The sequence below is a fragment of the Balaenoptera ricei genome, chromosome 9 (assembly GCF_028023285.1).
Source record: "Balaenoptera ricei isolate mBalRic1 chromosome 9, mBalRic1.hap2, whole genome shotgun sequence".
NCBI classification, from domain to species: Eukaryota; Metazoa; Chordata; class Mammalia; order Artiodactyla; family Balaenopteridae; genus Balaenoptera; species Balaenoptera ricei.
Window position 1 is genome coordinate 45,799,904 of NC_082647.1, and position 25,517 is coordinate 45,825,420.

Sequence of the window (25,517 nt, forward strand, 5' to 3'; positions counted from 1 at the left end):
TGAATTGAAAAAATTTATTTGAAACCCTTTTGGAAATGTTTGGTTTCACCTATATACAATTTGGTTTTCCTGTGCCCTGGCATCCATGAGAGAGACTGTTCATGGTCTTGGGGTGATCTTGATGGTTGGGATATTTGGAGAGGGACAGGATTGGGATGGATAGATGATGTTGGAATGCAGTGAGGGCTGAGGTGGGAGTCACTGGATCCAGCAGTTCCTGAGAGCCAAGGTCTCTTCCAGGGGACCATCTGACACCTAGCCTGGACTCAACGTGGTCTCATATGGGTCCTTATTGTCACACTCATGGCAGCACACTTTCCTTAACCACTGAAAGGGAGACTCTTGGTATACTGAGAAACCAAATGCCTATTGCTTTCATTATTGCTTCAACACACCTTTGTTCATAACACCCACAAGTAGCTAGTTATAAGTCAAAGACACATCAGACAATGTTTACCTATATTTTGGAGTCGCTCTTTATGGACAAATAAGGCTTTGAACCTCAGGAGCGGTGTGTGTGGAGTGTGTTCAGCTTAGCTCTTCGTTTTACTTTTCCAGTAAAGTGACTTACAGACTTGAGGGCTCAGTCCCCAGATCAGTGACTCCAGAAGTGGTAGCATTTTTCCATCCCATGAAATGAGGGCTCTCTCCTTGCTTTCAGCTCAGCAGTTTGGATTGTTGAGGTGACACATTATTTTGTGATCTATACCATGCATGTTTCTGAACATTTTTAAGTGGGTTAGCATTCTCAATGGTGGACTAAGAGGAAGTCAGTAGATAGTATCATGGGGCTTGGGAGACGTTTAGAGTAGGGAACTCCCTAGGTTATTGTGAAATCAATTAAAATTTTGGAACTCGGCAGAGATAGTAGAAGGTTAATGGAAAGAGCCTTAGTTTAGGCATCAGTTGAACATGTGTTCGTGTTTTGTCCTTAGCACTTGCTTGCCATGGGTCTTAGGGAAATTAGGTGACTTCTCAGTTTTCTCATCTGTAAGATGTGACTGATCATACCTACCCCTTAGAGTTGTCTTCAGGAAAGATTACATGTTTATCACTGATCAGAATGCCTAGTATATGGTAGGTACCCAATAAATTATAGCTATTGTTATTACTAATAAAACTATTGAATATTTTATCAGTAAATGCTATGTAGGACTGCCATATTGGAAACAGTTTGAGAGTGGAAAGGGTATTAGAGTCTTAGGCTGTGAATACCCAGGTGAGTGCTGTGGGCTAACTCCAAAGTAGGGAGATTAGTAGCTGTGTAAGTGGCTACCAACCAATGAATTATTTCTCTCCATCCTCTCCTGTAGGATGTGGACAAGTGGTCCTTTGATGTCTTTTCCCTCAATGAAGCCAGCGGGGATCATGCACTGAAATTCATTTTCTATGAATTACTCACACGCTATGATCTGATCAGCCGTTTCAAGGTCAGTGTCTAATTGAAAAAAAAAAAACTGCACACATTTGTCCATCCTTGCATGATTTAGGGGCTAAGACCAAGAGAATCCTTTTAATGTAGACTGAAAACTCTCTGGGGTGACTTGGGAAGCATCATCTGGACAGCCACTGCCATGAACTCCTCTGTGGTGGGAACTTTTCATTACTCCCTTGTCTGGTGGGCTCATCAGCAGGGGAGAGGCTGGAGCTGCCCATTTAGATCCCAGTCGTCCTAGAGGTATGGCTGGAAGCCTGAACCAGCAGAGCTCCCCCGCTGGCTCTGCCCACAGATCTCATTTCAGCGAGACTTCGTGTGCTAATGACCACCACCAGCAAGGAGACAGGAATGGAGACAGAGTGCACATCTGTTATCTCCAAAAACTTCTCTTTCGGCCACTTGGCTCAAATTCACACAGATATTCTCAGTTATCATCTGTGACAGATCATTGGTATTTCCCAGCCATTCATGCTTCAAATTAATTCTTCACCTTTAAGTAAAGAGCATGAATCGATTCCAGTGTTCCACCTCCTCAGCCTTCTAATTCCACAGACTCTGGAGGTGGGGTCTGGTTCTCCAGGGAACTTGAGCATCATCTGCTGGCATCTGTCATATCATGCCAATTACATTTCTCTCATCATATGGATGAGTCTCCGGAAAATGCAGGTCTTTTTCTGTATAACATATTGATTTCTCTGGGCAGCATGATTCTTTATCACTTTCCTAAGGACTGCACATTTTGGGATATCTTTCTTACATAGCCATAAGCACTTTATGGCAATGGTCCTTAATTTCTTTTGCATCAGAAACCTGCTTGGGGCTTCCCTGGTAGCGCAGTGGTTGAGAATCTGCCTGCTAATGCAGGGGACACGGGTTCGAGCCCTGGTCTGGGAAGATCCCACATGCTGCGGAGCAACTAGTCCCGTGAGCCACAATTACTCCAGGCCTGCGCGTCTGGAGCCTGTGCTCCACAACAAGAGAGGCCACGATAGTGAGAGGCCCGCGCACCGCGATGAAGAGTGGCCCCCGCTTGCCACAACTAGAGAAAGCCCACGCACAGAAACGAAGACCCAACATAGCCATAAATAAATTAAAATAAATAAATTAAAATCAAGGTGTTGAAAACTTCAAGGAAGAATCCACTAAAAAAAGAAACCTGCTTGAAGATCCGATGGCTCCTCAAGACCCCAGAAGAAAGTTCCCGTGCACATGCACACACCTTTACCTAGCATTTCAGTGGCTCATAGATCTCCAAAGAACAGCCCAAAGAACCGAGGTTCATTGGATCTTCATTTTTTAAAATGATAATGAATTAATCTCTCACATCTAAAAGGCTATATTTAAATTTTAAAAATCCACAAATAGTAAATATGGAACAATGTGCCCAAGGAAGAACATAGTATGGATTCTCATGAAGCACTCTAGTAGTATTTTCCTCATTTTTTCTTATGAATGTGATTTCTAGTCTCCTGGAACATACACTCTCTCCTTTTCCCCCAGTCTTGTAATTGATAATTTACCCCAAACCAAGGAATTGATCCAGAAAACTACACAATGAATGTTTTCCGAGTCTCCTTATTTTGTACAGGCATTCTGCACTTGCTTACTTTCTGCCAAATAGGAAACGAAGGTGTGTGTGTTATACATACTTGAGACAGGAAGCGGCTAGGATAACTGGAAGTATTTTTCCAAATTGCAAGGCACCAATAATAAATTGCCAAGTAATAAACACAAGAACGCAGCTTGTTTCTGTTATAGAACAGACTATCACTTGTGTTTTGGTTTTTTTTTCTCACCTGTCCAGTGTACACATTACTCCTTCTAAAGGGTGGGGTTTTCAGAAGGCGGCAGCTTGTGTTTGTTTGCAATCATTTTATAGCTTAAGATCTTTGTGTACTTATGTTTTCCCACAAATAAATGAGATGCTGCATAGTATGTGTTCATTTATTTCTCAGGAAATAAAGACTTGAGCCTTTGCCTGAGAAATAAATGAGCATGTACCTTTTTGCCCTCAATGTCCTTGAGATGATCCTGTGTCATTACCCTGGGCCTCTGAACTGGAAAACAAAGAACAATTTGCAGGGTGGACCAGGGACGTCCTGTTAGATTTTCAAATTATCCAATACTTTGTTCAGTGTCTTTTATTAACTTAGAGAAGTTCTAATGTCCTCATATGATATCTTACGCCTTCAGAAAGAGGCAGCTAGAGTACCTTAGACTTTTGCATCGTCACTCAAAGCTGCTAAATCACTAGCTAATTAACCTTGCCGCTCTCTTTCAGATCCCCATTTCTGCACTTGTCTCATTTGTGGAGGCCCTGGAAGTAGGATACAGCAAGCACAAAAACCCTTACCACAATTTGATGCACGCTGCCGACGTTACACAGACTGTGCATTACCTCCTCTATAAGACAGGAGTAGCAGTAAGTACAGATAGAAACTCTTAGATTACACAAAAGATGTGATAATGATTTTTTTTTAATTGGAGGCTGTTTCTATTCTGATGAGGTTGAACCCACAAGAAGTGCATTGTTTCATGGACTTCCTGTTCCCCAATAATTATCTAACCAATCATGGAAAGTCTTGGGGTTCCTTACTGCCTTTGAATTTTTCTCCATCTTGGACTTGATGAAAGAAATATCTGGTAGTGCCTTGTATCCTTACTAGGCTATGGCCAAATTAAATATAATTTCTATAACTAAATATGTATTTCCAGATATGGAGAGTGGTACTATTAATCTCTTGCTATGGTCAGTTACAATGATATCCATGCATATTGAAATCGTATTGAGTATACTTGGGAACCATGCTGTACACAGTTAGCTTTTGGTTTAAACCAGTAGATCTTTTTCACAAGGACTCTGTTTATTCTCATCTTATTTATGTGCATTTGATTTTTTTGAACCTAAGGATTAGTCTTTACCTCTAACCATTTGGAATTTTCTTGCTTGTTTTGAACGTTTTAGCTCTTTAGATATTTTTGAATCTCTGTTCTATAATTCATTGCATTAACAGACCCACTCAACTTGGTTATCTGTGCCTTTGCCCTCTTTACCTTAATATAAGCCATTCATTTTAAATGTATAGCTGTTAGTGACAAACAGCTAGGTCTCTATAGTAAATAGAGGCTGTGGCTTTTTACTTTGAAATCTTCTGAATTGACATGGAGATAGACATTTTTTGGGGGTGTGGTTATTAATTAACCCATAAACCCAGTACACATTTGTTATCTTTTTCTGCTAGGGCGTGTTGAGAGGCTTGGTCTAATATCTCATATTAAATATGGAATAAAGTGGGAGGAGTGTGGGCTCTAGAGCTAGATATAGTTGCATATAAATCCTTGCATAATTACTTATTAGATTTTGTGACCTATGATAAATAGCTTGAATCTCTGAGTCAGGATTTCCTCATTTCTAAAATAGTGAAAAATATTCTGTCTGTAAGAAGTACTGTGATGGTTAGGAATAAAGTATCAAAAGTATGAAGTGCTCTGTCTCATAAAGGAAGCTCAACAGTTAGAAATTGTTGTTATTAAAGATTTCCCCCAAACCTCTCAGCAGTTTTCATTTTTTCCTTACTGTAAAGCTGATTTCTTAAAAATATTGCTTAAAGAGATGCTTTTTAAATTTTGGAAACACTACATAGGAAACCTGTTTAAGATGATAGTTTTTGCCCAAAATTTAGAGCAAACGTCATAGTTAATGGTGGTTCAATAAAAGCATGGAGCAAAACAGGGATGCTGATATTAATATTGCTAGTGAGCATTTTTCTGGAGATCTCAGTCAGTGCAATATGGTATCTACAAAAGTTGAAGAAGCATCCTATGAAAATAATTTGATCATCTCCTTTAAAAAAACAACAAAAAAAGCCAACTGTAAATTATTAGATCATATAAAAGGCCTCAATAAGATATGGATAAAATACCTGTCTTATACACTGGAAATTAACAAGTATAGTAGAAAAACATACATTCCCAACAGTTATTAAAAAAATCTATAAATTACCCATGAAGAACTTCAAAATTAATGAAAAGGAGACTGTAAAACTAAATTAAGGGTACAAAAATAACGTTTAAATAAGTGAAGAAATACACCATGTTTTTAGTGGAAAGCCTCAGTATTAAATAGATGTCAATTTTCCTCAAACGAATGTTTATAGATTCAAAGCAATACCAATAAAAATTCCAGTAGGATTTAACATGAAACATGATAAGCTGAGTCTAAAATTTATGTAAAATAGATATTTAACAACCTTAGAAAAAACAGTTTTGAAAAAGACTATGTGTGTGGTGGGGTAGTTCTTACTCTACTAGATGTTAAAATATCTGCTGAAGCTATAGTAATAAAAACAGTGTGGCATTTGTGCAAAAATAGACAAATATATCAATGGAATTGATTGGAATTGTAAAAACTGAACCCAAATATTTATTGAGCACTTTTTATGTGCCAGGTACTTCTTTACAGGATGAAGATACATTGGTGCTCTTACAGAGCGTGCATTCTAGTGAGAGGTTACAGATGGAAGATAAATGAAAAAGTAAACAAGAAAATATCCCTAGTGTTCTGCAGAGTATTAAAATAGGGCACCCGCATAGGGAAAACTGGGAGTTTTATTAGATAGTCAGGAAAGACATCTTTACAGAAGTAATGTTTAATCTGAGACAGTTGTGATTTTAGGCTTGAGCCATGCTAAGAACTGAAGAAGTTATGCCAGTGGAATTAGTGCAGGATTAGTACAACATCCCTCATGACTAGAGGGAGTCAAAATGTACAAAATATACACTTTCATTTATAAAATAAATAAGCCATGGGGATGTAATGTACAGTATGGTGACTATAGTTAATAATACTGTATTGTGGATTTGAAAGTTGTGTAGAGAGTAGATCTTAAAAGTTCTCATCACAAGAAAAAAATTCTGTAACTATGTGTGGTGTGGAGACTTACTGTGGTGATCATCTTGCAATATGTACAAATATTGAATCACTGTGTTGTACATCTGAAACTGATGTAATGTTGTATGTCAGTTATACCTCAACTGAAAAAAAAAAGTCCCTCATGAGAGAACAGCTTTGCTACATTCAAGGAGCAGTAATAAGGCAAGCACATGAGGGGGACAGAGGTGCAAGATAAAGTTGGAGGAGAAAACGGGAGTCAGACCAAGTCAGCTTTGTAGGCCTGGGTAATGAGTTCCAGTGTTATTCTAAGTACAGTGTGAGGCAACTAAAGGGTTTTGACAATGGAATGAGATGATCTGATAAAGACTAGACAAGGATTACCATGGAGAGTGGATCTTGAGGCGGCTTGTTAGAAGAGATACTGGTGAGATAATGGTAGTTTGGACTAGGAGGGACATTGCTGGGATATAGAGACCAAAAGTTCTGTCTCTGAGGTAGAGTTAAAAGAATTGGGTGGTGAATAGGATTTGGAACACTAAGGAGAGGAATCAAGAGGACATATTAGATTTTTGGTTTGATAAACAGGGTTGATGAGAGAACCTGGTAGCAAAGCAAGCTTTAGGGGAAGGGAAGTCAAGAGTTTTGATTCAGACATGTTGAGTTTAAGATCCTTATTAGGTAGCATTGTGGAGATGTCAAGCAGGAAGAAAACTAAGGAGTCTAGGGTTCTGGAGAAGGGTCAGGGATGGACATAGAGATTAAGCATTCAGGGGCATATCAATATTATTTAAGAACATGGAACTAGATGACGTGATATAAAGAGAGGGCATAAATAGAAAAGTAGAGGGGCTCTGAAGTGAGTCTTGGAGCAGTTCTAAAGTTTGAAATGAGGGTAAAGAATGAGGGCCAACAATAATAACTAAAAAAGTATGGCCAGTAACATTGGACAAAATGCAAGAGAGTGTGGGGTTATGGACACCAGGGAAAGAAAGTGCTCCAAAAAAAACTGTGACTTATGAGGGACATGCTGAAAGGTCTAGTGGGATGAGGACAGAGAAGTGACCACTGCCTTTGGTAACATGGAAGTCATTGGTGCCCTTGTCATGACCAGTCCCAGTGGTTTGTTGGTGATGGAACAGGGACTGGAGTATAAGGACAGAATCACAGGTGAGAGGGTGAGGACACGTCTATAGAAAACAATATTAGAGGGAAAATTACTCAGTTCAAAAAATGTTTTGGGGACAGTTCATTTGGAAAAAAACATACTGTTTTTATCCTGCTTGAAATCATTCACCAAATATCAGACAAATGAATTAAAGATGTGAGCATAAAAATTTGATTATATTAGAAGAAAATATGAGGATATGTGTATAGCCTTGAAAAAGGAAATCCTTAAATAAGCCTCAAAACATGAGTTATATAACAAAATATTGATTATTTTGAGTACATGGAAATTAAAACCTTCTGTAGAATAAAAAACATCACCATAATGAAGTAAGTACTTGAGGAAAATACATAGAGAGCAAGGATTAAGATCCAGATTATATAAATAAATCAACAAGAAAATGGCACAAATTCCGTGGAAAAATAGGAGGAAACACATTGACAGAGTTAAGATTCTCCTATCGTAAAGTCTCTGTCATGGGCTGAATTTTGTTCCCCCTCCCTCAAATTTATGTGGTGAAGTCCTAATCTCCTGTGCCTCAGAATGTGACTGTATTTGGAGATAAGAGACTTTAAAGAGATAATTCAGGTAAAATAAGGTCATATGGGTGGGCCCTAAACCAATATGATTGGTGTCCTTATAAGAAGAAGGGATTAGGACACAGACCTGCATGTGTACTGAGGAAAGACCTTGTGAGGATACAGAGAAAAGGTGGCCCTCTGCAAGCTGGGAAGTGAGCTGTCACCACAAACCAACCCTCCTAAAACCTTGATCTTGGACTACTAGCCTCCAGAACTCTGAGAAAATAAATTTCTGTTGTTTAAGCTGCCTAGTCTGTGTCGTTTTGTTATGGCAGTTCTAGCAAACTAATACAGTAGCAGAGCCAGGATTTGGTTTCAGTCTGACTTCTAAGGCCGTGTATTTAAATATTTAGCCATGCTTCTGCAATGCTGGTGGCAAAAAAGAACCCCTTATATTCTTACACCTCAGTATCCTCATGTGGTACTTTAAAATACTGTGGTGAGGATCAAAATGGATGTGAAAATATACTTTGAAATCATCTGTTTGACATATCTTTAGTTAATACCTACTGTGTACAGTGTACTATGGAGATATAAAGGTGAATCATACACAGCCTTTTTACCCCCTAGAAAATCTCTCAAGTCTTTATACTAATGCAAGTTATCATTACATAGATGTTATATCATAGCAGCCAATGATCATGATGTACTGCATACTATTCTTAAATGAGCTCATTTGCCATTTGCCGTTGAATTTTCATTATCAATTCAGGCCGTATTCAGAATAATTCTTAAATATAGAAACTACTTCCCACCCACTCTCCCTTGGAAACGCAGCTCAAAACAAGCTTCTTTCATTGCAAGCTGACGAAAACAGTAGGAAGCATTCTGATGAATGGAGAACATATTGTTACGCTAACCTTTCATTACAAACCAAGCTGGGGGAGATCATTTCAGCTTTATAAACTGTAAGACACGTAGGGAATGAAAATATCCCATTGATAAAGCGATGCCTGGGCTTCAACATCAACAGTATTACTCATTGTAATCTGTTTATATTACTCATTATTGCTTAGCTAAGATGCCTAGGAGATGCTTGAATCTTTTCATAATGATTTTGCTCACGTCTAAGAGAAAATCCTTGAACAGAATTAGATTGAAGAGTTGTTGATTGAATAGATATGAATCAGACTCTGAGCTCCAGTTTGCTTTTGAGTTAGGTCAAAAGATTCCAGACTCCAAACCTGTCCTCTGGCCCTTTCATTGCTTTTATCAGGCAAGGTGCTGTTAATTTTCCCTTCGCTTATTTTTTTTTAGAAGGGAGAAGCTGTGTATCTTATTCTTTTGATCATATATGACATCATTGTATTTACAAGGGAAACACTAAGGACATCTTTCTAAATGGCATCTTGGTGCTAAGTAATTTTATAAAGGTTGTGGTCAGTAGAATTTTGGCCCCCATGATCTTTGCCCTCTGATGTCATACTTGTGAATAGGTTACATTAGATGGCAAAAGGGATTCTGCAGATACAGAAGGCTGCTAATCAGAGGGCCTTAAACTAGAGAGATTATGCTGGATTCTCCAGGTGGGCCCAGTGTAATCACATGAGTCCTTAAAAGTCAAGAGATGTGACAGAAGAAGGGTGAGCAGGACTCAATCAGCTGTTGCTTGAAGATGGAGGACCCCAGTGGAAAGCATGAGAAGGAAATGAATTCTGCCAGTACCCTGAATGCACCTGGAAGTGGATTTTCCACAGAGCTTCCGGGAGGAGCACAGCCTGCAAACACCTTGGTTTCAGCCTTGTGAGGTCGTCACAAGAAAATCCAGCCTCACGGTGCTGGCTTCTGACCAACAGAACCGTGTGCCAGTAAATGGGAGTGTGTGCCTTACATTTATGGTAATCTGTTCAGGGAGCAATAGAAAACCAATAGGAGTTGGAAACAGATTACTAAAGAAACTCTATCATTTACCTATCAAAGTCAGAACTTGCTAATAATGTCTCCACTAGCAATGGGGAATTATCCGTGTCTTTTCCTTGAGGTTTTCACTGCCCTCCACGTGTCCCCCCCAAACCACATACATGCACAGCTTGCTCTCCTGAGTCATACACAGCAGAATTCAAAGTCTACCTTTTCCAGTTGTCAAGGTATCCCTGTCATTGAATTAGTTGTGACACTCATATTTTGTAGATAGGGAAATTCTGGATAGGATCTGTGACTTGTACTTGTCACAGTTTGATAAATCTTGAATAAAATTCTCGCAGGACTTAGATTTCTGACATTTTATGGATTGTCATAAAACCTTCGGGGTTCATAGTAATAATGAATTTGGAAAAGGCAAGGAAATCTGAGCTATATTAAAATATTAAACCCCATTTCCCTCAAAATAGCTTCTCCCACTTTCTCTGTTTCTATTAATCCTGCCATCTAATGCCACCCACCATTTTTTCTTTCAGCTCAGGTTAGGAATGTCACGGTCATCTTGAATGCATTGTTTTCTTTGACTGCAACCTCTTCCTGCCCCTCTGCATTCAGTGAACTGCTCAGTTGTAAGGATTCTACCTCCATACTGTCTGTACATTCTATAAGGACTTTCCAATCCAAAAGTTCAGCTCTTATTTCTTTCCTTTGTGCTCTCTGCTCTTCTTTCTCCCTTTCAGTGGCATGCCGACCATATTACTCTCTTGCATGTAAACTTCACTGCCTAATGAACCTGGTTTGTGTTCCTTTGGCTTTTAATGCCTGTCATCATAGGGCCCTAATGAACCCTCACTCCTGCTCCGCTAAAGGGAATCATTTCCTTACTGGTGATGAATCAGCTTTTGCCACTGGGACTTGCTTCATTGTTCATTCTGAAAGTGCCCAATTCCATTCTTGCTCAGTCCAATCTTCATTATGGTTTTATTGTTTGTTGTATGTTCATTTAATCGTTTGTTGGTTTTGGTTTGTTAGAAGTAACACTTAAGATAGGATTTTGTCAGTATATTTGGATAAGGACAGGAGTCACACTGCTGTTTGTGAGAACAGTGATTATGTAGTTACTTAGACACTTTCTGCTGGCTGGGCTGATGCTCTGTGATTCAGATTTATTTAGATGGTACACTGTCTCCCATTCATGATCTTATTTTAACATGTTAAATTAACTTGGCATGAACTTGGAGAAAGAGATACATTGGTACTTGGGAGTGGGTAGAGGGAGTTGGGGCAGATGGGTGGGGACAGGGTGTTGGGGAAGAAAAGAAAGACATTGCCAAACTGAGAAAAGTACATATGAATGGAAAATATCAAGAAAATTTGTAATATAAAATCATACCTATGTAATTTTATGAAGAATTGAGTAAACACATGAACAACGACCCAAAGGAAACGTGACTTAAAAATTATAAGTAAGAATTCTGGAGTCAGAGGGTGTGGCTTGTCTGAGGACTAGCTCTGAGACCTTGGGTAAGTTACTGAACCTCTCCCAGCCTCAGTTTTCTCATCTATGAAATGTGGATGACAGAGTACCTACCTTTATGGAGTTGTACGTATTGTATGAGTTTCTATGTATAAATAAGCCGACACAAAGTGAGCTCCCATAAGGGTTAACCCTGATGAGGATGATGCCCTTTGCTGCTTTCAGAAGAGTTTTTCAGTTTTCTCGCAATCTGCACTTATTTACCCATCTCTTTTTTATATAATTCTGTTGATTTTTCATCTTATTCTGTTTTCTCCTTGTGTCTTTCTGCTCCTAGTAGTACATCAATTTGTATTTTGCGACGTATTATCAAGGATTCCAAAATGTTTCCTGACATTTCATGCTGGATTCTGCTAGAAATGATTTTTGTTTGTTTGTTTGTTTTACATTTTCATAACATTTTAACACTTAATAGAAACTATGTACAATAATTTTTTTATTGTATCTTACATAAGATAGCCACTACAGAAATTTACATAGGTAAGAAGTAAGATGGATGGTTAGGGAGGGCCCAGTCCTGTGAGCTATTTTCTCAGAGGCTATAGGTCAGAGTTCATTGAGGGGAGGGGCTTCAGATTACCCAGTTAGGTGAGAGGTGAGGAAAGGCTAAAACACAGGTTGCTAGACAGAGTTATCCAGCCATTGGGTCCATCAATATCCCAAGACTTGGGAAATAGCATTACAAAAATCTCTCTCCCCTTAAGTAAGCACAGTCCCAAATACTGTCAATCCCAGCAGCTCTGACAGGAATCACCTATCTCTCTCTTCCTTGCCTAGAGTGGGAAGACATCCACAACTTTTAGACACTATTGGTCCCTTCCCCCAACATTTGGTTTGACTGTAGCACTTGATAACCCAGAAGAAAAACAAGGTAGTCTGGGTTGTCCTTTAGTGAGAGACGGTCAGAAATACCTGTTTAAAGAATTTGAAATACAAATCCTCCAAAGTCAGCTGGTTCCCAAAACAAACTATCAACTGACAGAAGTGGGTTCTGGCTTCCCATTTGCAGTAGCCACTCTACTTTGAGGCAATGGCACAGAGGCTTTCTCAGAATGGAAATCACTTTTCTAAATGTAGTTTTTTTCCTGAGTTATTTCTGTGCTCATTCTTTCCTTAACTATGAAGTCTTTTTTTCATAGGTTGTATGTAGTTTATTTATTTTTCCCTTAGCCATCTTCAAAGAAGGCAATAATTTCAGTAAGTTTCTTAGATGAAGATGAAAATTAGTAGTTAATGGGAAAAAAGTTAAAGTGAGAATTATTAAAAATTGACCTGTTCAGTTTTAAATCATTTTGTTAACTTAAATCAAATAAATATATTTTATTCACTAATCTTTAATTCAGAACCCAGGATGCTTTCTGAATTCTTCCAATTTAGGTACTCATGTTTGTCTTGCATTACCCCTGCTCCTGTCTAAGACTTCTAGTTTCATTTCTTTAAAAGGAAATGGGAACTTAAAGATTCTCATGAAGAAAACTGAGTGCAGAATCTCCCTAAATTTTTACAATTGTCTTCTACTGTTTCCCAGTTGTCACACCTATTATGGTACGAGTTCTTTTAGTGACTGTGCAAAGCATTGAACTTCTATGGACATAACTTTTTGTATTCACATTTTATTGGTTTAGGGTATATTTTATTACATAATTAGAATAATAACTGCAATTTGTCAAAATTGGGTTTGGGATAAACCACACTGAAACTTGGAATCATTAACTCAACTAGTACAAAAGTAAGCAGGGATACCAAAGGGTGAGCTGAGAGTATGGAAGCTCCATCCTGTGGGCATCGAGCAGTGTGGTTTACAGAAGGGAGGGGAGGCATCAATGAATCCACAGAGTCTCTGAAATGGAAGTCGGTTGATGGAGCTTCAAACACAGCCGTGATTCTCAAACTCCAGCGTGTATCAGAATGATCTGGATGGCTTGGTAAAACACAGATTGGTGTGCTGCAACCCACAGTTTCTGATCCACTGGGACTGGGGTGGGGCTTTGCATTTCTAACAACTTTCCAGGTGATAGTAACTCTGCGGTTCCAGGGAACACAGTTTGAGGACCACTGAGCTACAGCCAGTTTTGGTGATGTGGATGGGGACAGGTCTCTTCAAACATCAGCATGTACAAGGCAGAAGACCAGATGTTATCTTTCCATCTGTCTCTACCTATCCTCCTTCTAGTGGATAAGCATTACGTTTTCTGTTACTCTTAGTTTGTGGTATTGTGTTGAAGCAAGTTCTTTTTTTTCTCTGTCTACTTAGGAACTTCATTTGGAATTTGGGAGACGATGCAATGAGGGCTGTTAAAGTTTTCATGTTCATTGTTTTTTGCTTCTTTGAAAAAATAAAATAAAAACTACTAGTTAGCTCTTTCAACTGTGCTGGGCATGCTGTTTTCAAATCACACATCTTCCAGTCTTCCTACAGAAGGAAAAAAAACCATTTCTGTCTGTCAGAAAATGTGTGTTTGGCAATAGCTTGCCAGCTGCAGAGAGGAAAGGCAGCAATGTGGGTGTGTTGTCAGCAAGCTGAAGACTTTGTCTGAGAAGGAGACAGATTATCTGATTGCTCTGTAATCTCCCTTTCAGAACTGGCTGACAGAGCTGGAGATCTTTGCTATAATCTTCTCAGCTGCCATCCATGACTATGAGCACACCGGAACCACCAACAATTTCCACATTCAGACCCGGTGAGGATGTTGAAACGTTTGGAGAAGAGGCAAGAGGGGGCAGGGATGGAGTGTTGAATTCAGAGAGGTGCAGTCACCTTTCTTTCGCATGGTGGCTCTATTTTGAGTTTCTGAAAAACTGAAATTATAAACAAGAGATTAGCCCAGTCAGCTTCAATCAAAACTTAAAGAAGCCATTTGCTCCTAATTCTCCTATGTTATTTACATTAAATATGGATATCCTTTTCTTCTCTATTATAATGCTAGCTATTTATGTATGTATGTACTATGCGTACTCTACCCATTTCTAATAGGAGGTGGAACAGTTTCCATAAAGGTGCAGATACCGTGTAGACTAAATCACTGAGGACGGGCAAGGATTGGAGTGAGTCTGTTGACATTAACAATGGCAGAGCCCTCTTACCCTCTTACCTCTGGAACTCTGGTGATGCTCTTCTCATCCTCCCTGATTTCATCTCTGCTCCGTTCAGTGCATATGTTACTCCCTCGCACAGGGCTTGGGGAGCTAGGTTGTCTCATGTAGGCCACTTTGCACCCTCCGTAAGGAACTTCACTGGTAGACACAAACCTCTGTGGGGGTATTAAATACAGGTCCAGTTGCCTCCCTCTGAACCTCTTGACTGTAACAGGCATCACTAATTGATTTTGGTATCTTTTTTCTTAACGAGCTGCAGATTTATCCTTAGTATTCCTCTCAGCACAGAATTCCAGGCAAGAAGTACAGTCAGCTGTCATTTCCATTTAGGATGAAACCTTATCTGCCTTCTCCGGGTCTAAGAACTTAGCTTCTCTTAAGACAATGATGTGGAACTGGAGAGACTCTGATGGTAGGATTAATTGGGTCTTGAGGTAGGAATCAAAAGAAGCTAGAATTGGAAAAAGGTGGTAAGACACAGAGAAAGAATATAGTGGGGAGGGTTGAGAGTTTAAGGCTAAATAAATACTTGCTGATTTCACTTGAAAAAAGCAGGTGCGCACTCCAGATAGATTTGTGTTCATTAAGTCATTCCACACATTATTTAACGAAGCCAACACTTAATTATGGGGTACACGAAAGAAGACGATATCGACAACATCGTCTGATCTCTGCTCAGAAGGGGATTTCAGCAGAATGGAAGCGGACAAAAGGACCTAAGCCACATGCTTCATCTTCTGCCTCCTGCTTCCTCACAGAGTAGTTTTGGCTGCTGTGAAGCAGCCTTCTGTAGTTCTGTTGCAAGGTCTTTGAATACAGGGATTCCACAGAGCATCTCTGTTTAATGGATATCTGCCAGTGGAACCTTTGCTCTGAGGAAGAGACAACCGTGAATAGCACCTGCTGAAGGAAGAGAGGTGGGTGGAACAAAGTTGTACATGGATCTTGGCTGGAGACCAGTGTCAAAAGTAGTCACAACTCAGGGGAAAATGGCTTAATTACAGGAGTTGGAAAATAGCTTAATGTCACAAAATACATCAGTTGGTGCCTTACTTACTCAACGGATATAAGATTAGATCCTTCACCTCGGGATTTGCTTGTTTTGTGTTAACGTTCAATGGAATGGAAAAATGCCAGAGGGTTCACTTGAGCTTGCTTTGGAATGAAATTTAAACATTCGCCTTCTTTAAACTGAATTTTATCCAAAGCATCTCAGCCTGTGAGATCCCTGTTTAGGAAACTAAATCTGTGACCTGGTTCTTTGCCCTTTGATGGACAGACTGTTAAGCCTAACACTTTAAAGGTATGCTAAATATATCCCAAAGTTTGGCCAATGACAGGTGGAAGTTATCTTGGGGAGAAATGGCTCAACTGTCAGAAGACATTGCCTTCATCCCAACGCTGCCACTTAGCCACTGTGGGGCTCTGTGAACTCTCACTTTATATCTCTGGGATTTAACCTCCTTGATGAGAAACGAATAAGCTCTAACAATCTAAGGTTTCATTAAATTAAATATATTAAAATAGTATACTGCCCTATGTTTGGTGTCATTCAGCTGTTTGAGAAAGCGACTAACAATTGTCATATAACCCTTTCTCAATTTCCCACGTATGGCTTCTGCATGGCAAAATTTTAAGGTCAAGCTACTAACAGAAGAACTTGAAAACTGTACCTGCCACGCGGTATGTGTTCAGAGAATTACAACTAAAATAAATACATTCCCTCATTGAATAAAATAAAAAGTCATTCCAGAAAATATAAGGACGTTTGACCTGACCCACATTTTTTAAATAATCACCTTTGCCACTACTGCAGGTAATTGCGATCTGCTTATAGAATAGTTTTCAGAGAGTTCTCAAGTTGGATGTCACATGTGAAATAACATCCACATATTGACATTAAAATACTCTATGTACATCTATTGATAATTTGTAGTGTTGGTGTTAGCTTTTTGGTCGATATAAATGGCATGGGGGCAAAGTTAATTGCTAAAATAGGATAAAGAGATGGTGTATTCTACCTGCAGGAGAGTTACCTGAAAAATCTGAGCTGTTCAACATCCTAAATTATTTTGCTTGGCTTTCCTCTCAGGTCTGACCCAGCGATTCTGTACAACGATAGGTCTGTTTTGGAAAATCACCATTTAAGTGCAGCCTATCGCCTTCTACAGGAGGATGAGGAAATGAATATTTTGATTAACCTCTCAAAGGATGACTGGAGGTAAGGAGGAGCCAAGAGAGAGATTAGGAGGCCAGGAAAGGAACTGTGAGGAGAGACGGAGTATGCATCTTTTGAAGAAATAATACTCTGTTTGAAATTGTTATTGCTGTTTCTTTCTTTCTCTGTCTCTCTTCTCTTTCTTGACACAGATACTCAAATATATTGTAGGCACCTTGGGAATATTTGCTGTTGGTTACCTTAGGAAACTTGTGTTCTTTTTATCTTACCTTCTTAAACCTAAATTTCATCAATTAACTTTTTTTTCACCTTATATTTGATTGGACTTCTTAAAAAAAATCTTTCAAAATTTGCTAAGGAAATTGACGCTTTAAAATAATCATGGGCACTTAATTCTGTTCCCTAAGTGGCACTATGTGTCTTTGAACTTGGGCACTCCTGAGTTTGAATGTGAACACAATCATTTACTAGCTGTATGATTTTTAGGAAGTTACTCAACCCCTTTACACCTTTTTAAAATTTAATTTCTAGAAAATAGATAATAACATTTAGCTTGTAATTTAGTTAGGGTAATAATACATGATATAATCCATTTAAAATGCTTAGCACAGTTTGTGACACATATAGCAAGCCTGCAGATCCTTGTAGCCTGCAGATCCGTAATATAGGTGAAGGTGTTTCAAAGCTTGTAGGCAAAATCATTTAAATGCTTAAAAACTTCTGAATCTACTGTGATGCAAATAATACTTATATTTTAATTAAATGATCAGCTGTTTATTGAGTATCTCTGTACCATTATGCAAGGATTCAGAGAAATAAGCCATTCTGAACAACAAATCTGAAACTGATTTTCAGTAAGAGTTGACTATTAGTTTCCATGCAACTCTAGTTCATTAAAACAGAGAGGAATATTTGGCTTGAATTTTATTGGAAAATGTTAGATTTAAGCAGCATCTAAAAAATGCAGAGCATTTCAGTTAATCAATGCAAATCTTGTAGAAAAAGGAGCCCTCTATCCAATTTAAATGTTTGTAAAAGTATAATAAAAGATTTGAATATGGCAGAGAACAGCTTTACACATATTCAGATATATCCCTTTGATCCCAGAGGAAGGAGAGAGAGAGGGAAAATTGGGTAGAAGCATCCTAGATCTCCATGCATCCTTAAAAAAGTTCAGCAAGGCTGTCGGGAAATTCTTGAGCCAAAGTTGACCATCAGAGGAGTCCCATGTCTCCCAGGAAGGGATGCCTCAGTCATTGGCTTGGAGCAGCCCATGGGAAGCATGGTCTTGGGCAAAAATGGCAATAGTTTTCAGAATGTAGTAGCTGAGGCCCATAGCCAATTAAATTCCTGTAGTTGGAGGTCTGTGTGGTATGTTCTCAATGGCCACTGTCCCATAGTAATTAAAATATGATATTAAATGGCTGTATAATACTCCGTCTATGGAAGTCCCATAATTACTTTTATTTTGAGTGTGTGAGTATGGGTGTGTTTGTGTGTTTTGGTTATTATAAAGAATCCTGTGATGAACATCTCTTTAATGTATTTTTATGTGTAGAATTAATGGATCAAAGAATGTTTGTTGTTTTAAGGCTCTTGTTGAACTTTGTCAGATTGCTTTCAGGTAATGCACTGATATTGCTGGCCTGTGGGATTTGTGAGCACATGGAATTTATGGCTGGAGGGGCATAATTGCCTCTTAATCTATTTTGAAAGCATAGATATACCACCTCTGTTATCTGTATTTTTGTTAAGGGTTTTCTATTTCTGCTTAACTATACATTTGTCAAAATTTAGCTTAGATTACTTGTGTTTCCACTCTGCTATGATCATAAGCCTCGTTCATTGTTCAGTCTGCTGCTGTGTTAGTGAGGCTGTTTTCAGCAATATCTAAACCCAGAATCATTGCAACAGACCAGAGTATATCAGTTCACACTGGAATACACTGATATTCACCAGTGCAACCATCCTAATTATGTATCATTAGCTCTGCGTTCTTATTGGTGGGTATTTGTGAAGTACTAGTTGTGAATAATTTGAATACTACCTCTGACCAAAGCAAGTTGTAAAACTGAGTGATCCAGCAAAACTTAAGTGAATTTAATATAAAAAAAGTCAAACTAGTTACTTGAAAAATATAGTTTAATGAGACCTGTTTATGTACTAGCCTTATATATTTGTGTTTTTTATTCAGCACTATCTTTACTATCTCAAAGAGAGAGTGAAATATAATTGATTTAGAATCATGGAACATCTCAGGTACAGGAACATTCTGATTCAGTGGAAGCTTTATAATTATAGCCCATAGTGCCATGCTTTTTTGTTACTCCTGTTTTTGAGGATTCTGTAGGTTAAGAAAAGATTGTAGTTGATGTAACTTAAGTTACATAGATTTAGTGTTCTATTATATTTTTGTTTAAGGACAGTTTTAAAAATATTGTTTTATTATTTTATCATATTTTATTAATGTTGAGATACATTGCTCTAAGACAGTGGTATTATCTCACAAATAAAATATTAACTTATTATTAAGGGCTCTCAGTTAAGCCCATTAACCCAAAGACAACATATGTTTAGTATCCTGTGTCTTTCTAGGAAAGCAATTTAATATCTGATAGATTCTATTTGGATACATAAGTACATTAGACTTTTTGGACCTTTATAAATGAATGTATTACCAGGTATTTACTACATTTCAAAGTGGAAAAATATGGAATTCCACTTTGGGCAGGCCAAATCAGCTACTGATAAAGCAATTCTCCTGCAAATAAAGCTATAAACTATGGACAAAATACAAAGACACAAATAAACACAACCTCCAATGACATGAGAGCTGTAGAGAGTAAACAAAGTCAGACAAATTTTGGAGATGTGTTAAAATTTGGAGAATCTGACAGGATGAGGTGAGTGTGACATTTTGTGTCTTTACTCTGAAGGCAGTCTCAGTCAAGGCAACACTAGATGGATAAAGCTATATTTATACAAAAACCTCCACTGTGTTTCTGGCTAGAGAAACCAGTGTAGGAACTACCAGAGCTGCTAGCAAGTGAATTAGAACTCCAGAAAAGAGATTGCCAAATAAGGGGAAACTTAAATTCTGTGACAGTCTCAATGACAATACAGAGAGCAGGAAAATGTGACTTGTTTGCAAGGGAAAAGACAATCAATAGATGCAATCTCCAAGATGAACTATTGTTGGAATTATCAGGCAAGAACTTTTAAAGCAGTTATTATATTTATTCTCAGTGAGGTAAAGGAAAATATGCCTGTAATAAATAAAATACAGTAAAATTTAACCAGTGAAATGACAATATAAGCAAGAGCACACAGAAATTTTAGAACTGAAAAAATAAAATATCTATATTGAAAATTCACTGTATTGGCTTAGTAGCAAGTTGGAGAGGACAGAAGAAAGAATTCAGTGAGCTTGAAAAGATCAATCCGAATTATCCATATTGAAGAAGTAGGAGAAAAAAAAGATTTTTAAAAATGAGCAGTTTTAGGGACCTATGGGACAATTTCAGGTGGTCAAACATAGGGACAACTACAGTCTCAGAAAGAGAGGAGAGAGAGAGAATGAGACACAAGAAATATTTGAAGAAATAATGGCTGAAAACTTTCCAAACATGGTGAATGAGATAAATTTATAGATTCAAGAAACTCAGCAAACTTAAACAGGATAAATTCAAAGAAAAACATACCTGCATGCATATTATAGTCAAACTGCTAAGAGTCAAAGATAAAATTAGAGAAAAATGACACATTACATTCAAGGGAACAATTTGATTTATTTTGGACTTTTCATCAGAAACCGTGGAGGCCAGAAGGCAATGGAATAATGTCTTTAAAGTGTTAAAAGAAACAACAACAAAAAAGTTGACACAGAATGCTATGTCCCATGAAAATATCCTTTAAAAGTAAAGATGACATAACATTATTTTCAGATGATGGAAAACTACAGAAATTTGTCACCAACAGAGCTGCATTTTAAGAAATGCTAAAGAGCCACATGATGACAGTATATCTCTTAATTTATTTAGGTCCTCTTTAATCAGCAGTGTTCTGTAGTTTTCAGTGAACAGGAGTTATACTTGCTTTTTAAAGTTACTACTAAGTATTTTATATTTTGTGCTATTGTAAAACAAATTATTTTATTTATTTTCCAATGGTTTGCTGCTAGTCTGTGTGTGTGTATGTTTATGTATAGATATATATCTATATATCTATATCTATATCTCCTTCCAAGGCATTCAATGGGGAAAGGAAAAGCTTTTCAACAAATGGTGTTGGAACAAATGGATATCAATATGAAAAAAACCTTTTATCTTTACCTCACGTCATACTCAAAATTTACCTTGAAAAAAACCTTTTATCCTTACCTCACGTCATACTCAAAATTTACCTTGAAATTGATCATAGACCAAATATAAAAGATTAAAATGGTAAGACTTCCAGAGGAAAACAAAGTCCTTGGGGTAGTTGTAGTCCTTGGGGTAGTCCTTGGGGTAGTTGGAGGTTTCTCAGATAGGACCCCTAAAAGCATGAAGCATTAAAAAAATTGTATTAAAGTTTAGATTAACATACACACACTATTATATATAAAATAGATAACCAACAAGGACCTGCTGTATAGCACAGGGAACTCTACTCAGTATTCTGCAGTAACCTATATGGGTAAAGAATCTGAAAAAGAATGAATATATGAATAAGTATAACTGAATCACTTTGCTGTACACCTGAAACTAACACGACATTGTAAATCAACTATACTCCAATAAAATTTTTTAAAATTGTATTAAAATTTAAAACTTTTGCTCTTTGAAAGACACTGTTAAAAAAAAAAAAAGCAAGGTAGGAAGTAAGAGAAGTTATTCACAACACATATCTTACATAGGATTTGTATCCAGAATGTACAGCGTACTTCTACCGCTCAATAAGAAGAACACAGACAACTCAATTTTAAAAAGGGTAAGGTCCATGAATAGACATTTTTGCAAAGAAGACATACAGATGGCCAGCAAGCACATGGAAAGATGCTCAACATCGCATCATCAGAGATGCAAGTCAAAACCACAATGAGATATCACCTCACACCTGTCAGAATGGCTATCATCAAAAAGACTACAAATAACAAATCTTGGGGAGGATGTGGAGAAAGGGAATCTTTGTACACTGTTTGTGGGAATGTAAATCGGTGCTGCCACTGTGGAACACTGTATGGAGGTTCCTCAAAAAACTAAAAATAGAAGTACCATATGACCCAGCAATTCCACTCCTGTGTATATATCCAAAGAAAATGAAAACACTAATTAGAGAAGATACATTCTTCCCAATGTTCATAGCAACATTATTTATAATAGCCAAAATATGGAAGCAACTTAAGTGTGTATCAACAGACAAATGGATAAAGAAGATGTGGTATATGTATATAATACTACTCAGACATGAAAAAGAATGAAATCTTGCCATTTGCGACAACATGGATGGACCTGGAGGGTCTTATGTGTAGTGAAATAAGTCAGACAGAGAAAGACAAATACTGTATGATATCACTTATATGATAGAGGTAGGAGATTAAGAAGTACAAGCTACTATGTATAAAATAAATAAGCTACAAGACTATATTGTACAACATAGGGAATATGGCCAATATTTTATAATAGCTTTAAATGGAATAAAAATTTTGAATCCTTATGTTTTACACCTAAAACTAATATAATACTGTAAATCAATCATAGCTCAATTAAAAAAAAGGGGGAAGGGTCTGAAAGAGGCATTTCCCTAAATAAAGATATACAAATGGCCTATAAGTACATGAAAAAGTGCCTGACATCATTAGTCATCAAAGAAACACAAATGAAAAACACTGAGATACCACAACATATCCCTTAGAATGGCTGAGATATAGAAAATCTGGAACTTTCATACACTGATTGTCAAAACGTAAAGTGATACAAACCACTCTGAAAATTTTTGGTAGTTTTTTTTATAAAGTTAAACACTCATCTATCTTATAAACAAGCCTTTCTACTCCTAGGTATTTACTCAAAAGAAATGAAAACATATCTACACAGTGACTAGTACATAAACACTCATAGTTTTATTCATAAGGGCTCCAAACTAGAATCAAATAACCCAAATGTCCATCAGCTGGTGAATGGATAAATTAACTGTGGTGTCCTCATATGATGGAATACCATTCAGTAGTAAAAACAAATGAACTATTGATGAACAACTGTGTGGATGAATTGCAAATCATTATGCTGAGTAAAGAAGGCTAGAAAAATAAGAGTACATTTTGTATTTTATATGTGTGTGTGTGTGTGTGTGTAGGCAGATACATATAAGTGTGTATACCTAGTGTCTAGTTTAACATATATGTGCATGTACCTATGTACTCTCTATATGTGTATATACACATGCACATATATATCTGCTTTATGCCTCTCTAGTTTGCATTTTCTAGTTATATATATGTATGAGTACACACACGCACACACACACATATAATAAAACCAGAAAGACATAAAGCAAACTATCTAGACATAAAGCAGATCAAATGTTGCCTGGGGCCTGTGGGTAGAGGAAGAGGTGAGCTGCAAAGAGGTTTGAGGGAGATGGAAATGTTCAGAACCACGACTATGATGGTCCTTCCAAAAGTTTTACTCAACTGTTAAAACTCATTGAAATGTGCAACTTTTAGGGAAGAGTTTATTCTATGCGAATTCTACTTCAATGAAGTTCTTAGAATAAAAAGATCAGTGTTTGGCAGGGCTTCAGGAGCAAGAGGAATGAATAGGTGGAGCACAGGGGACTTTAGGGTGTTGAAACTATTCTGTCTGATACTGTTAATGGTGGGAACATGCGAGTATGCATTTGCCAAACCTCATAGAACTGTGCAATATGAGAGTGGACCCTCAGGTAAACTATGGACTGGAGTGAATGTGAGGTATCGATATTGGTTATCATTTGTAACACATGTACTGCATTAATGTAAGAGGTTAATATTGGGGGAAACTGCAGTGGGGGAGAGGGTATATGGGAGGGTATACTATCTTCCCAAGTTTTCTGTAAACCTAAAACTGCTCTAAAAAAGTCTATTAAAAAAAAGTGAAATACCTATATCCAACATGTACTATGGATTATCAGTCCCCCTCCTAGGATTAATTTCAAATTAATTTTTTCTTAAAACCTGAATTCAGTAGAGAAAGGAATGCTTTACTACACTTTCAGTTTCTTTGGAATTTTTCCTGTGAGTTACTTTTCCAAATGATATGTGCATTCCACATATCATATTCCTTATAAATGATATCCTTAATCTTTAACCTTCATTTATTCCTCATAAAAATGTCTGCCTAAAACACTCAAGTTAGATTCGAAATGTCACAACCAATTAACTGATTTTGGTTAGAAACGGCAAAGAATAAACTAATTTTTCTTTCCATTTTTCACTTCTATCCTTTTTTCTCCATGGGGTGTCCCTGGAAGGGAGTTTCGGACCTTGGTAATTGAGATGGTGATGGCTACGGATATGTCCTGTCATTTCCAGCAAATCAAAGCGATGAAGACTGCTCTGCAGCAGCCAGAAGCGTGAGTAGGCCTGTGACATCATGTGTTTTCATAGGTGTTTGACCTCGTCCTTGTCCATGTCACTGTACCTTTAAAGTTTATCTCCTTCAATATGACTTTATTGAGTGATCTCATAAAATAATGATGCTTGGAGGAGAAACCATGAGAATTGTACCTGTCACAGATAAATTCTCATTAGGGTTGAAATAACAATTTGCCCCAGCAACAATCTGCCCCAATTAGAATTTAAAATATTTCCGTCAGAAACGAAATTATCGAAGATCCACTCAATGCAGAGGCAACAAATAAAGGTCAGTGAGTGACTCTTGGATTCTTGTTGTCTTTTTAATGATGGCAGTCATTCCAGAAATGGTTTTGAGTCAGTTTTTGAGGTGTCCAGTTCAATAAACATGGAGACCTTGCTGATGAAAATCCCAGTTGTAGGATGAATTGATGATTTTCCCCTAGTTCAGCTGCAGTGGGGTTTGAGATGGGAGAATGGAAGGGATTTTATTTTTTTATTTTTTATTTATTTTTTTTTTAATTTTTAATTTTATTTTATTTATTTTTTTATACAGCAGGTTCTTATTAGTCATCCATTTTATACACATCAGTGTATACATGTCAATCCCAATTGCACAATTCATCCCACCACGACCACCCCCCGCCGCTTTCCCCCCTTGGTGTCCATACGTTTGTTCTCTACATCTGTGTCTCTATTTCTGCCCTGCAAACCGATTCATCTGTACCATTTTTCTAGGTTCCACATATATGCGTTAATATACGATATTTGTTTTTCTCTTTCTGACTTACTTCACTCTATATGACAGTCTCTAGATCCATCCACGTCTCTACAAATGACCCAATCTCGTTCCTTTTTATGGCTGAGTAATATTCCATTGTATATATGTACCGCATCTTCCTTATCCATTCGTCTGTCGACGGGCATTTAGGTTGCTTTCATGACCTGGCTATTGTAAATAGTGCTGCAATGAACACTGGGGTGCATGTGTCTTTTTGAATTATGGTTTTCTCTGGGTATATGCCCAGTAGTGGGATTGCTGGGTCATATGGTAGTTCTATTTTTAGTTTTTTAAGGAAAATCCACACTGTTCTCCATAGTGGCTGTATCAATTTGCATTCCCACCAACAGTGCAAGAGGGTTCCCTTTTCTCCACACCCTCTCCAGCATTTGTTG

The 25,517-nt window shown here is 37.6% G+C and overlaps 1 protein-coding gene across 8 annotated transcripts in view; it reads left to right on the forward strand.

Annotated features, from left to right (window-relative positions):
• Positions 1-25,517, forward strand: part of PDE1C (phosphodiesterase 1C) — a 522,865-nt gene that overhangs the window by 420,437 nt on the left and 76,911 nt on the right. For all 8 annotated transcript variants that reach the window (XM_059932718.1, XM_059932721.1, XM_059932720.1 and 5 more), the window contains 5 exons: positions 1,314-1,430; positions 3,720-3,860; positions 14,056-14,156; positions 16,664-16,792; positions 24,239-24,340. In XM_059932718.1, the coding sequence (XP_059788701.1) occupies positions 1,314-1,430; positions 3,720-3,860; positions 14,056-14,156; positions 16,664-16,792; positions 24,239-24,340 (590 nt within the window). The remainder of the gene's footprint in view (positions 1-1,313; positions 1,431-3,719; positions 3,861-14,055; positions 14,157-16,663; positions 16,793-24,238; positions 24,341-25,517) is intronic.